The sequence below is a fragment of the Sinohyriopsis cumingii genome, chromosome 16, assembly GCF_028554795.1.
Source record: "Sinohyriopsis cumingii isolate HCF-2022 chromosome 16, ASM2855479v2, whole genome shotgun sequence".
In the NCBI taxonomy this organism is placed as follows: domain Eukaryota; kingdom Metazoa; phylum Mollusca; class Bivalvia; order Unionida; family Unionidae; genus Sinohyriopsis; species Sinohyriopsis cumingii.
In genome coordinates, this window is record NC_142976.1 from 71,259,045 (window position 1) to 71,271,706 (window position 12,662).

Genomic DNA, 12,662 nt, shown 5'->3' on the forward strand with positions numbered 1-12,662 from the left:
ATTATGTCTGTTACGCGTTAGTGACATCCAATCGATTTATGACCTTTGATGTGCTGAATGGAAAACTGAATGTCATCGTGTAGACAACAAAGTTGACTCAACCGGAATTGTGTAATAAAGATTATATGTCAAAAAATCCTAAGCAACGCGGTAGAAAGAGCAAAAAGCGAGCTGCTAAAGAGACTGAAGGAAAACCATCTTAGGGGGTTCCATCGCCAGCGCTATAGTTCTACTGGTCAAAAGACTTGCACCTAAATTATTAGGGTCGGTATTGCTTCCACTTGGTCCTGCTGAAGCTTATGGAGCTGTCAATGCAGTACCACAAAAAGCGATCTTAGGAAACGTTGTTTCCAGAAGCGGAATGCGTCAAAAACTTGCTATCATCACATCATGCTGGATATGCCAGCATTGGCTATGGTAACAGGAGACGTAAAAAACAATAGCATCTGATGTAATATACAATAAACACCATGTCTTATGTACTAGTAGAATTAACGCTGTCTCAGCAGCAGAATTCTTTTGGCAACGGCATCTCAGAATAAGAGGCTGATATCCATTAAAGTTAGCTGCATCATTAAGAGGATCTAATAAGCTTATGCTGACCCAAAGACAGGCCACTTCTGTGATGAAACATGCCGCTGCTCACAAAGGACTTGTTCTCAAAATTGTCTGCGTCACAACTTTCAAAACAAGGAGGATTTATCGCACCAATGTTAGCTGGTCTCGTTTAAACTCTTTTTCCAGGATTATTCGGTGTTGGAAAAGGACTTCAGCTTTCTGGAGCAGCACGTGGGAAAGGCATTTTTCGCAAGGAATTTGGTGGAAGAAAAAGAAATTAGCGACTGCAGCATTATCCGACTTTGATATTGAGAGAGAGAGAGAGAGAGAGAGAGAGAGAGAGAGAGAGAGTTATTACCAAGCGTTAGGAATTTCGGAGGTCTGTTTTCCAAGGATCAACTGCTAGATCAAATCTACCACGACGAGAGCTGTGTGATTAATCTTCAAAATTATTATGAGGGATCAGGAACTCACTGGGTGGCTGTGTATAACGATCAACAGCAGTGCGACACGGAGTACATTGATTCTTTTGGTTTACCTCCTTCACTTGCAGTGATACAATACTTAACATCCGGTGGGCAGCGTGGTACTGTGTATTATTCCTTGCACCTTCTTATTGTTGTTACAGCCACATCTTCGTTTTGTGGATAGGTAAAATATAATACAACAACAACAATCCAATCATGCACTCGTCGTGTCTCAAGTGTAAAGCTAGAACAGGTAGTAAAAGCCCCCCAGAGGTGATCACTAAAAATTATCGCCTCATGGTCAAGTCGTTCTGAGAAGAATGTGGCGCCATACAATCGCAGATTGTGATGTGTCTGACAGCACTTCCATTTCCTGTGTCGTAGCTGGCGGCGACATAATGTGCCTTTTCTGTATAAAAATACATCATTCTCATTGCAGACACTTCGATCTGGACACTAGCTGCTAAGACCTTCGGAATATTATAAAAAATGTGGTGAGCGTTGGATTATATGTGGTGCTATTGACATCCATAAACTTATTGGAAAACTTCCAAGACCACGCGGAGGATTGACATTACCAGGACATAAGTATACAATCCACTGGAAAAACAACTAAATGAAATGATCAGACACTCCCTGGTCAGGAACCTTGTAATGACGTGAATGCCATTACCATGCAGCATGAGATCTGTTACAGAGATACTCCAGACGATAAGGCAGGATGTGATAAAATCATGCTAAGGGATTTAATGCGATTTCAAACCCAAAAGTTTCATAGAACGAGTGGACCGCTCTCTGGTACGTGGGATCATATGAACTAAACGTAAGCTGGCTATAGGCGTGACAAAATTGTCAGAATCGGAGATGCTCACCGAAAAACTTCATAAACCTGCTCTCAAGCATTTTCCACGTCGCAGAGTCAATGCTGTGATGGCAGGCGACCTATGGTCTGCCGATCTTGTCGACATGAGAGATTATAGAACATACAACGATGGTTTCAAGTATCTGATGACAGTCATCGATGTCTTTAGCAAATAAGCATGGGTGGTTCCTCTGAAAAACAAAATAGGAAACTCTATCTTTGAGGCGGTTGACAGCATGGTGGGTACACGCAAACCTAAAAAGTATGGGTCGATCACGGCAGCGAATTTTACAATAAAGAAGTATCAAACTGGATTTAAAAAATAACATCGACATGTATAGTACACAAAATCATGTCAATGTTTCTGTCGTCGAAAGGTTTAACAGGACTCAAAAAAATCGCATGTGGAAAAGATTCACCAGCGATAACACCAACCGATGCCTAGATTATTTTTAAACAGAGATCGTTTACCAGTATAATCAAGAATGGCATCGAAGCATTAAAATGTCTTCAGCAGAACCTTACAAGGTGACCGAATACAGGATGTCACAGACGCCTTATTTTTTAGACATACATTTAAGGTAGGTGACCGCGTGAGAATCAGCAGGAAAAAAGCACGTTCGTAAGAGGATATACACCCAACTGGACTGAGGAAGATTTTATAGTAGATACAGTCAAGAAAACAATTGCAGTCACCTACACGCTTAACGATGCCTCAGAAAAGCTCACTGAAGGTTCTTTTTACGAGCAGGAATTGCAGAAAACAAGCCAGGACATGGCCAGAATCGAAAAAGTTCTCTCAGCGAAAGGCAAAAAATCTCTCGTCAAATGGTTTGGTTATACTGAGACCTTTTACTCGTGGATTCCGACGGCGGTGTTGACATCACTTGACAGCTGAGCGCCTCCGAAATAATTCTGTCGTACGCTACTGACACATTTTTTATACCAGAGACTGGGTTACACTTCGCTGCATGCTCTGGAAGCCCCATCACCTCAAAAATAAGTTTAAACACATAATCTAATTTTATAAATTTCTGACGACCTCGAAGCGACACTCTCGTCACCAAGTTAAGCAAAATTGCTATAACTTATTCTGGATATGGTACTGCTGCTTATATCTCTGGTCTCTGATGACTGTGACACCGTTTCCTCTATTGGTCATCCTCATACTCATCTATGTCAACATCAGAAAATATAATCTCTGGGACATAACTCAAATCATGATTCACAAAAGCTACAGCCGCATCAAACGTTTCAATATATCCTCATAGTCATCCTTAGGGGTCAACTCTGCTGTGGACAGCGGTGACGACTCTGTGACACACGGTGTGTCCGACCATAATTTTCTCCATAGTCGCAGATAAGAGAATGACGTCTCTCGAATATCCACCATTTTTTTTACTATACTATAACCTTTAATACATTCACCCACACGGAACCAGAACTCTCTCTTTTTTGTTGATACCTTACAATCACATGGCTCAGAACCATCCATACGCTTAAACACACCACGGAAAAAGTGGCCCAGAACCAACCGTTTTTGCTGCGTATTGCTACATCCATAGAAAACACCTTTCTCTGCATTGGAGTAACCACCCCTGAAATAAAGTGGTTCAGAACCAACACTTTTTCTGCGACTGACTGCTCCCCCCCCCCCGAAAAAGTGGCTCAGAACCCCCATTTTTCCCCCTGCGTTTGGCCACATGAACAAAAAACACATTTTCTACGTTTGAGTGCCCCCCCCCCCCACGAAAAAGTGGCACAGAACTCCCATGTTTTAAAAACTACTACCCTTATCTGTCGGCCCATTATTAGAATACGATATTCGTATCTGATGAGGAGTTTACAAAGGTACATACAGTAGTTCAAAGCTCGGCAAGGGTATGTTTCGAGTAAAATGACAGAACGGCCAGACACAGCAAGAGCGGGGCGAGATATATCTGCCTATCATTGCACTATCGTCTCGTGTATATGTATATCAGTTATCTTTCTTATCCACGTCTTAGATTAATTTATCATTGGTTACCGGTCTCATTCACGTCTTAGATTAACTTATCTCCAGTTATCTCACTCCGCCACGTTTTAAACCATACGCAATTTTTAGGCTTCGCAGTTGTGACTAAGATTTTCCGCTTAATATCAAAGTTATAAATATTAAAAGGAGATATTGTACACACCTTTTGTTCCTGTACAGTTCAGAGTTCCTTCAAGACACAACGAAAGTTTTTGACTGCGTCGAAGTCGACTAACAGAACCGAGCTATCGTTTTAACTATTTGGAATAACATGGATGCTAACACGGAGTAAGTATAACAAAAAATTCTCTATTAATTTACGATAGTTTCATAAATCTTTATTTAATAACAATTTTTGTGTCGCCTGCAACAACAGTTATCGACACACATGCATCTTGTCGATTCCAGCGGTAACGGCCGCTTCGTCGTCAGCGACTCGAAGATTGTGATAAATCTGTCTTCCTGACGTTAGCGTGATGATAAGATAACAGTTAGGTATTCATGAATCTACCAATAAATGTAGAATTTATGTCCACGTTCTGAATAAATGTTGTAAATCAGGCCGTATGGGACTTCAATAGTACTTATATACATAAATACTGTAAATGGGGTGAGTTGGGGTCGAACTCAAAATAGTACATCCACATCTTTTATCACTTTAATATATCTCGCCTAGATCGTACACGTACTTGTATAAATGCCAGGGGTTGTTTTTCAGTTGTGAATTTTATTACAAATTGTTTGTATTGTTAAAAATTCATTAATATTTTCCTTCGCAAATTTTATTTAAAAAATTATTTTTTAAATATGGATCTCATCCAAGCAAAGACTTTCAAAATTCTCTTCATTCATAATTTTGGTTTTCGGGTAGTGATTTCTAGTTATTGGCCTGGAACGAGGGAAGAAGCATGGGAAACCGACTTTTCCTTACATCCTCTCTCTCTCTCTCTCTCTCTCTCTCTCTGTTATAATTATAGGGAATCTTATCTCTTCGCCAAAAACAATGATTTTTCAAGAGCATTATTTTGTGGCAACTTTTGGTTATACAGATGTAATAATATATCAAGAAAAGCATTAGGATTAAATAGTATCCTCATTACCTGAACGTAACTTCTTAGTTCACTATCACGGAACAACGAGAAATAAACCATTTGACAACATTTTATCAGGCAGAGCACGTGGTCATTATACAAAGAAATAGCGGACATTTCCTCCAAGACTATGTTCTTGATAACGTTCAGGAGAATTAGAAGTTTTATTTTTGGTGTCACTATACATTTAAGCTTTATAAATGCTGTCTAATTTGCATCGTACCAGAGGAAGTAAAAACACAGTTTATATGGGTTTGACGGGTTTCCGTTTGTGACGAAGGAAAATATTAACGAGACAACGAGTAGCATCGGTAGCTCCCTATCGCCTAAATCTTGCTGATTTCATAAATGTACTGAGCGGAAACAGTATCCATTTTTATTTTACACCCTCCACTTCTAAGACATACGCTTAATTTATGTAACCAGTCTTGTAAAATTTTTGTTTGTTTCGTTTTGTCTCTCTTTTCTTGAATTTGACATTCAGTCAAACTCCCTCCTATGTCCCTCTCTCTCTCTCTCTCTCTCTCTCTCACACACACACACACACACACACACAGAGAACAGATTTTGCATTTTTCACAAACTACATTTGGAAACGGATGTGGTAAATGAAGTATAGGTGAAGTTCAAATGGCATTATTTTGTTGACATGCTATGAACTTTAGTACAATGAATACCCCCCCCCCAAAAAAAAAAAAAGAAAAAGATCGTGATGTAAGACTTTATTTATCATGAGGACTGGTCAGCCTGGTGTCAGAATAATGTGACTGGGTGGGACATCATGCTGCATGTATGTGGCATGATGCCCCAGTGCTAGACATCATTATAAACTGTCACACTGCAGACATCGTAACGATATGACTGATTTTTTTTTTTAAAGCGAGGTTAAAAATCCAACACACACACCTCGTTCAATTTCTTTTCTAAATAACACGTCGTTAGCGACGCTTTAATGGGGAACATTAGAGACAGTGTCACTGCAGTTGGTGGAGTGGAACATTAGGTTTGGAAGGTTTTAAGTTGTAAAGAGATTCAGAAACAGGCCCGATAACATAATATGCTTTTATACTATTGTGTTATATACCTTTTTCTTTTCTTCATCAGGGTTTTTTCTTCCATACTAACAATCAATACTGAGGATTTACTTTTTTGTCCTATTACAGTTGTAAAAAAATAAAGGATTATATATATATATATATATATATATATATATATATATATATATATATATATATATATATATATATATATATATATATATATGACAACTATAACAGTCTGTAGTTGCGATACTTTCTATAATCAGGTGTAAGTGCATAAACTTGAGTCCTTTTCTTTCGTATATTAAAAGGGTCATAACATATTTTCAAACTAAAAGTAATAAATTTAATTGTTGCCAAAATGGAAGATATAAAAATGAATAAAATAAAGCGATATATATTTAGTAGAGAGTTAAAATTGAATGTCATTAATGACACAAGTCCTATTCCTTGTTGGTACGAGTAATATTCGACGGCAAGACGATGATGATGTGAGCATTTTTGGGATATTACTAATATTCAGATTTTATTAACATATTTGCATATCCAAGAATAAAAGGTAAACAAATACAATGTCAACGTTTCAGGTATTTACATGATGAAGAGGCGTCAACTATGAAAAGGCTGAACGACTGCTTAACACATCCGTATGCTAACGATAACCTTCCATTTAACATTTGACATTACATGGTAAAGTGACTTATTTAATCTTTCACACATTTAATATGATGTTTTCATTTTCCTTTCCAGATCAAATGACACCCTGAACAATACATGTTATGTGGGAACTACTATTTACACGGTTTTCAATTTTTCAGCAGCGGTAAGTTTTGCATGCACATGTTGCAGTTCTTGTCTGAGGATCTGACCTATGTTTTCCTGTTAAAGTATGACACTAGTGTGTTTGTCTTTTTTTCTGATTTACGTTAAAGCTTTCTACTTCCCATAACTTTTTCAGGATATCACGCGCACATGCCCATGCGTGAACGTTACCAACAGGTACCCCTGCAAAAGGTCATGTGGGGTAGAAAACTTCATCCTAGATCAGTAATCAACAAAACCTATGTTATTATACCACTACAGTACACGCCCGTCAACGTAACAAGTACATATGCGGGTGCAGCGTGAGTACATACATGAACAATATTAAAGCCAAAAATACTGGGAATGTATCACAGACAGCTTTTGAACGTGAGTGTAGACCATGAATAAGGCAACAGTGCTCGTAGATCGATTATTAGTTGCTTACAGACTTAATGTTAGGTCTCGGTGTTATTTCTTAGTTTAGTGGGACTGGCTCTCGTATAAGGATGTATCAAATTCTGCTTTTCGCGTGCCACTCAAAGGAAAGATAGACTTAATCAAGAAATATATAATTCTTGACTGCCAATATCACAAAAAGAAATGATACATTTCTTGCCCTTATCCAAGAACCCGTCAAATCGATACTTGAAAATATGGAAGCTACTCAAATTATTGTCTAGTGAAAGTGCTGACAAATATTTGAGAGAACTATAATTGTCATTTCAAGACTATGTATGTTTAACATTACAAGAAACCATGTAAGGATATTTATATAATAAGTCATGAAATATTAATTCTAGATTATTATAGGGAGAGTGCGCTCGCATTTTTTCATCAGCCTATTAACTTTAAGTATGACTTGTTTCGTTTACTTTGTAAGTGAGCGCTGTGGCCTAGAGAGTTACCGTGCTATGCTGCTGATCAGAATATTGTCGGTTCTAGCCACAATGGTGGAAATTAACATTTTCTTAATAACTGATGTCGAAACCTGAGTTGGTTGTACATGAAGAATGAAATTCATTCTGTTGATGTATGGTCGACGTCAATTATAAGAACGATGGCACACACAATTCTTTGAGACGTATTTATTGGAATAACCACTGGGCATTCTAGGGCATTCTAGTATGTCCTTTGGCACGTTAGAGGCTTATCTGGAGTTGTATTCAAACCGCCGTATTTGATATGGGCTACACACATTAGTTTCACTGTAAGAACTTAATGTATAACAGCTTTTAATTGGTAGTGCACCCATAATCTCAAAGATATCGATTGACAAGCACAACATGAGACGTTTCCTTTTCTATTAACAATTACTAAAGTATATATTATATTGGCAAGCTTTTCACTGATTGATGCGTACGATATTTTGAAAGGATCTATGAGCGTATCTAATCCTGGCTATTACCAGACCAATGGATCTTCTCTAACGTTATGGAAAACACTGAATCACTCTTTCGCTTAAATGCGTCAGACAGATTTTTCAAAGATACTCAAAAGATGTATGATTTTTCAAATAAGTAATCGGAACATCTTGATAACGTAATAGACTTAGGGAAAACGCTGATACCACAAGGGAGTTAATCTGGCGCAGAGCGTAAAGGCTTTGTTTGATATTGTGCAAGAATACTTCAAACCGTCGACGTTAGCAGAGTCGCCAGTCTGTGAATCTATCGATCAACACAGTGAATATGTCACCAGTGATAGTGCAAGAAAGCCAAATTAATAATAGCCAGGACTGAAGTGATTTCAGTTTTTAACCCTCCTAAAGAAAAAAACAGTAATACCGAATGATATCGGTTTAAAAATACGTTCCTTATATACAAGCACGCCAGCTGTGATTTGGCTAAGGCAACTCGAGCGAGAGCGTGCTGTACGAATACCAAGCTGACATAGTTGTAATGTGAAGACTTTTCCTAGAGGAGCCACGGTTAATCGTTCAACAACTTCGCATAATTGCAGCGCAGTATTATATAAAGATTCCTACCCGAGCCAAGCGGGATGAAATAGCACAGTTAGTTGATGATGAACAAGAATGTCGTTGTCGTATTGTACTTACCATTGTCATTTTTGAGGCTGTCGTAAAAGCATGATGATTACAAGTACCTGTGTTTGAGTTTCATCAACGCCGTGGTAATTTATAAGATCATCGAGCAATTATTCCAGTTGAATACGAGCCAGGAAAAGAGGCGTTAAAACTTCGTTCCAATATACGTCCATGAATCATGTCATCATTATAGTGCACAGGTTTAGCGGCCGTTAAGATTTCAATTACTGTGCATGTATATATTTTATTAAGCCATTTAACGATGCATCTAAAATCACAAAACCATGGATTCGTGTAGCTATGAACCATAAAGACGCTGACTGTAGAGAGAGTCAACAAAAAAGTTTAGCTGCATATTTCCCCGTTACACCCGATTCGCGGGTCGCGTTATATATCGACGATAACATAAACTTGTGGCTGTTGTAGTAAATATAAAAAATCGATGTTTAGAACTGACGTTTTTGTCTGCATTGTATCGTGCAAGCAATAATCAAGGCCAGCCTCGGAAATATAAGCCTCATCTGAGTGTACTAAGTTTGGTACCCTCGAGTTCCCTATACAGATTACTGATATCAGTACGTTGTATAATAAAGGTCTGCAGTCTATTCGGCAATTAATATAAACATATTGTCCAGAGTTGTTATACCATTACGTGTGGATCTAAAACATTCAACGAATAATATACAGGAATAGTAAGTATGTGGGAAGAAATTTTCATGCAGACGTTGCGTGTAGATCTGTAGTATCCAATTGCTACTCGATTAGCATAGCTTTTACTGCGATACAATCAGTGAAAAGCCGCATCGGAATATCATTAACGAACCCGGTAAAACATTCTGAAATTGACAGCAGCGCAACGAAAACTGAAAGTACAGTACATCATCTACGTGGACTTCAAATGCTTGAACATTCCGGTGAAAACAACAGCAAAAGGGTCTGAACAAATCCTATGCTGTTTTTCTCAATACTGTAGTCAGATGCGACGGGCAAACAGGGTCACCACTGTTGTATTGTGACCAGGACTCTGTTGAAGTGTTTCTTAAATCGCTTGAGGTTACGGCAAAATGCACCACACAACAGGTCTCCTCCTCCGCGGACATGATTATGACTAACGATAACGTTCTCGAGTTTTCCGTGTCCACTCATTGTTGGATCCGCGTTCGCGCTTTTAGTTATACTGATAGGGTAGAGGGGGGCAAAACGCCCCATTTAACAACTTTTGGTAATTTATGGCATGATTTACATGATTGCTTTCGCAAATGGACAATTTATTTACAGTATGCTTTACGTCTAACATAATGGAATGATGTTTGGTTACAACGAAGAAACTATTTACGAGAAAAATGAAAAATGGTAAAACTTTATAAAGGGGCATTTTGCCCCTATGGTGGGGCAACAAGCCCCCTCCGGGGCATGTTGCCGCACAATGCATTCGACATCTGTACAAGTCTGTACAATTACAGGGATACTATTGAACCGTAAAATCAAGTATTATTCCTATATGGACATTTTATATATGGCAAAGATGCTAAAACTACATACTGTTGCATCATTCAAATTAGCATAGCAATGCGGATAAGACAGCAGCTACAACAATGCTCAAATCTAAATAGTTCCTAATTTCCATAGTTAATGAAGAAAAAGACAAAGCCCAAATGTCGTGAATGTTTCTGGCAAATTCTTTATTACTCACACTTAGCACAGCAAAATTGCATATTGAGGGTGGTGCCACATGATTCATGGCACCACCTGGAACATTCCTTGCACTGCGACCAGGAATCTTCAATTAAAGGATCATCACTTCCTCCATATTCAAATTCGCAGTTTCCACAAATGTTGTCTTTATTATGTGTTGTGTCTGCTTACAAGGCAAGACCATGTTTAGCAACTGACTTTGGACCCGAAGCCTTTTTTTCTTTTTCATGGTCCTCTATACAAGTTGTCTTAATAATCTTAGATGGTTTTCTACCTATCTTTTTGTCCTCTCTACATGTCTGCTTTTTTTTCGTCTGCATTTCTTTATGTTTTGAAACTTTGGTTTCATTCCGTTTGCTCCCACTTGCCTGTACAGTCCTATCACATTTGCCTATTGTATTTGTTATCGTCTTTTTCTGCTTTTCAATAAGCATCTTTTTATACGGTGATGATGTTAAGTTCATGGCTGATTCTGCCTTTCGCTTTCTTGTGCGCTGACTGTATATTCTAGGCTTTGGCGAAAGTTTAAGCAATATGTTCATAAATGCTGAATCGTCTGCACTTTTGCATTCGTTATTAGATACCCTCAAGGTAGCACTTTCCGTTCTTCCAGCAAGAATAGCTTCGTCAAACATTTTCCGATTGCCTGTCTCCTCGACGGTGATGACAGAGAGATGTGTTTGCTGATTATCAGGTGACTGAGTATAACTTGTTTTGTCTGTCTCAGGATTACCCAACCCATCCACAGTGGCTGTAGAACTACCAGTTAGCAGAAACTCAACCGTCTTGCTTGGTTCAGTCAATGATTTTGCATTGTCAGAAATGATCATAACGTTTCTAAGCGATTGATCATCAACTGACATATTTCCCTAATTCGATGTTTCTGTATCGCCTGCTCTACCTGCAATAACTATAGGAATAATAACTGATTGTTTGTCAGCTGTCTTGTCTTCTTGATCAGCTGTCTTATTTGATTCAATCAGTTGTGATGACATAGGTAGTGCTTGTTGACACGCATTAGGCCTATCTGATACTGGCTGTGGTTCATCAGTTACCATAGAATGAGCGAAATCGTCATCTGTGAACTTATTTGGATTAAAAGACCCAAGTCCGCAGGCTTCAAAACCAGTGTCAGCTTTCTGTAAACTGGCAGATCGGTTATATGCTGCAGAAAAAATTGTAGCAACTTCAAATGCAATTATTCTTCTTCCTGGATTGCTTGTCATCCAGTTACCAGACTCCAAATTGAAAGCACATTTTAGTGCTTTGAAAAATGTGACATCAAGAGGCTGCAGCCGATGTGTGCAATGGGGAGGAAAGGTTATCAGCACAATCCCTTTCTCGCGTGCACAGAGAACAGCTTCCAACGTTTTATGGCTATGGTGCCCATCAAGAAGAAGAATGTGTGGAGACTCCTTCGTGGATTTCACAAAAGTAGTGAAATGTTCCTGCAATTTCAAGAAAATATGACTGTCTATCCACCCACTTGGGCTACACAAGCCTAGTGATCCGGCTGGTGCGCCATTCATCAGTGATGGAACCATTCGTTTACGTGGGTAGATAAATGCTGGCGGTGCAAAGGTACCGGCCGCATTCATGGCACATATTACAGTAATAGTTTGACCACGTTCACCGCTTGTAACTTTACCAACTGACCTAACACCTTTTGATGCAATGATGTTCACTGGCTTGTGGACAGTACTAATGCCCGTTTCATCCATGTTCCATATTCTGAGACCATCAGCAAGTGTTGCGTCAAGAGATCCCTTATATACTTGGTAAAAATTAACTACCTGTGGCCGGTTAAAGCCCACGGCTCTGCTGACACTGGTTGCTTCTGGAGCTCTGATGGCTAGATTTGGATGCCTTTTCATAAAGCCTTTCAGCCAATCAATACATGCTGCATTGCCTTGAAATGGATGGTTTTTAATATTCAGATGAACCGCTAAGTCGTATGCCAAACGCCGTACGTCAATTGTGGTAAGTCCAAATAATGCCTTTTCCATGGACTGGATGTGCTCAACTAGAAATAACTCATAATCAGGCTTGAAAACAGTAGTCTTACTTCCCAGTTTGGACACTCCAGG

General features: G+C 38.8%; 1 protein-coding gene across 3 annotated transcripts in view; it reads left to right on the forward strand.

Annotated features, from left to right (window-relative positions):
* The first annotated feature begins 3,974 nt into the window (after positions 1-3,974).
* The window catches only part of LOC149780752 (stimulated by retinoic acid gene 6 protein-like), a 176,746-nt gene continuing 168,058 nt past the window's right edge, over positions 3,975-12,662 (forward strand). For all 3 annotated transcript variants that reach the window (XM_089937823.1, XM_089937824.1, XM_089937822.1), the window contains exons 1-2: positions 3,975-4,189; positions 6,783-6,855. In XM_089937823.1, coding sequence (XP_089793949.1) covers positions 4,173-4,189; positions 6,783-6,855 — 90 coding nt within the window. In that variant the 5' untranslated portion in view covers positions 3,975-4,172. The remainder of the gene's footprint in view (positions 4,190-6,782; positions 6,856-12,662) is intronic.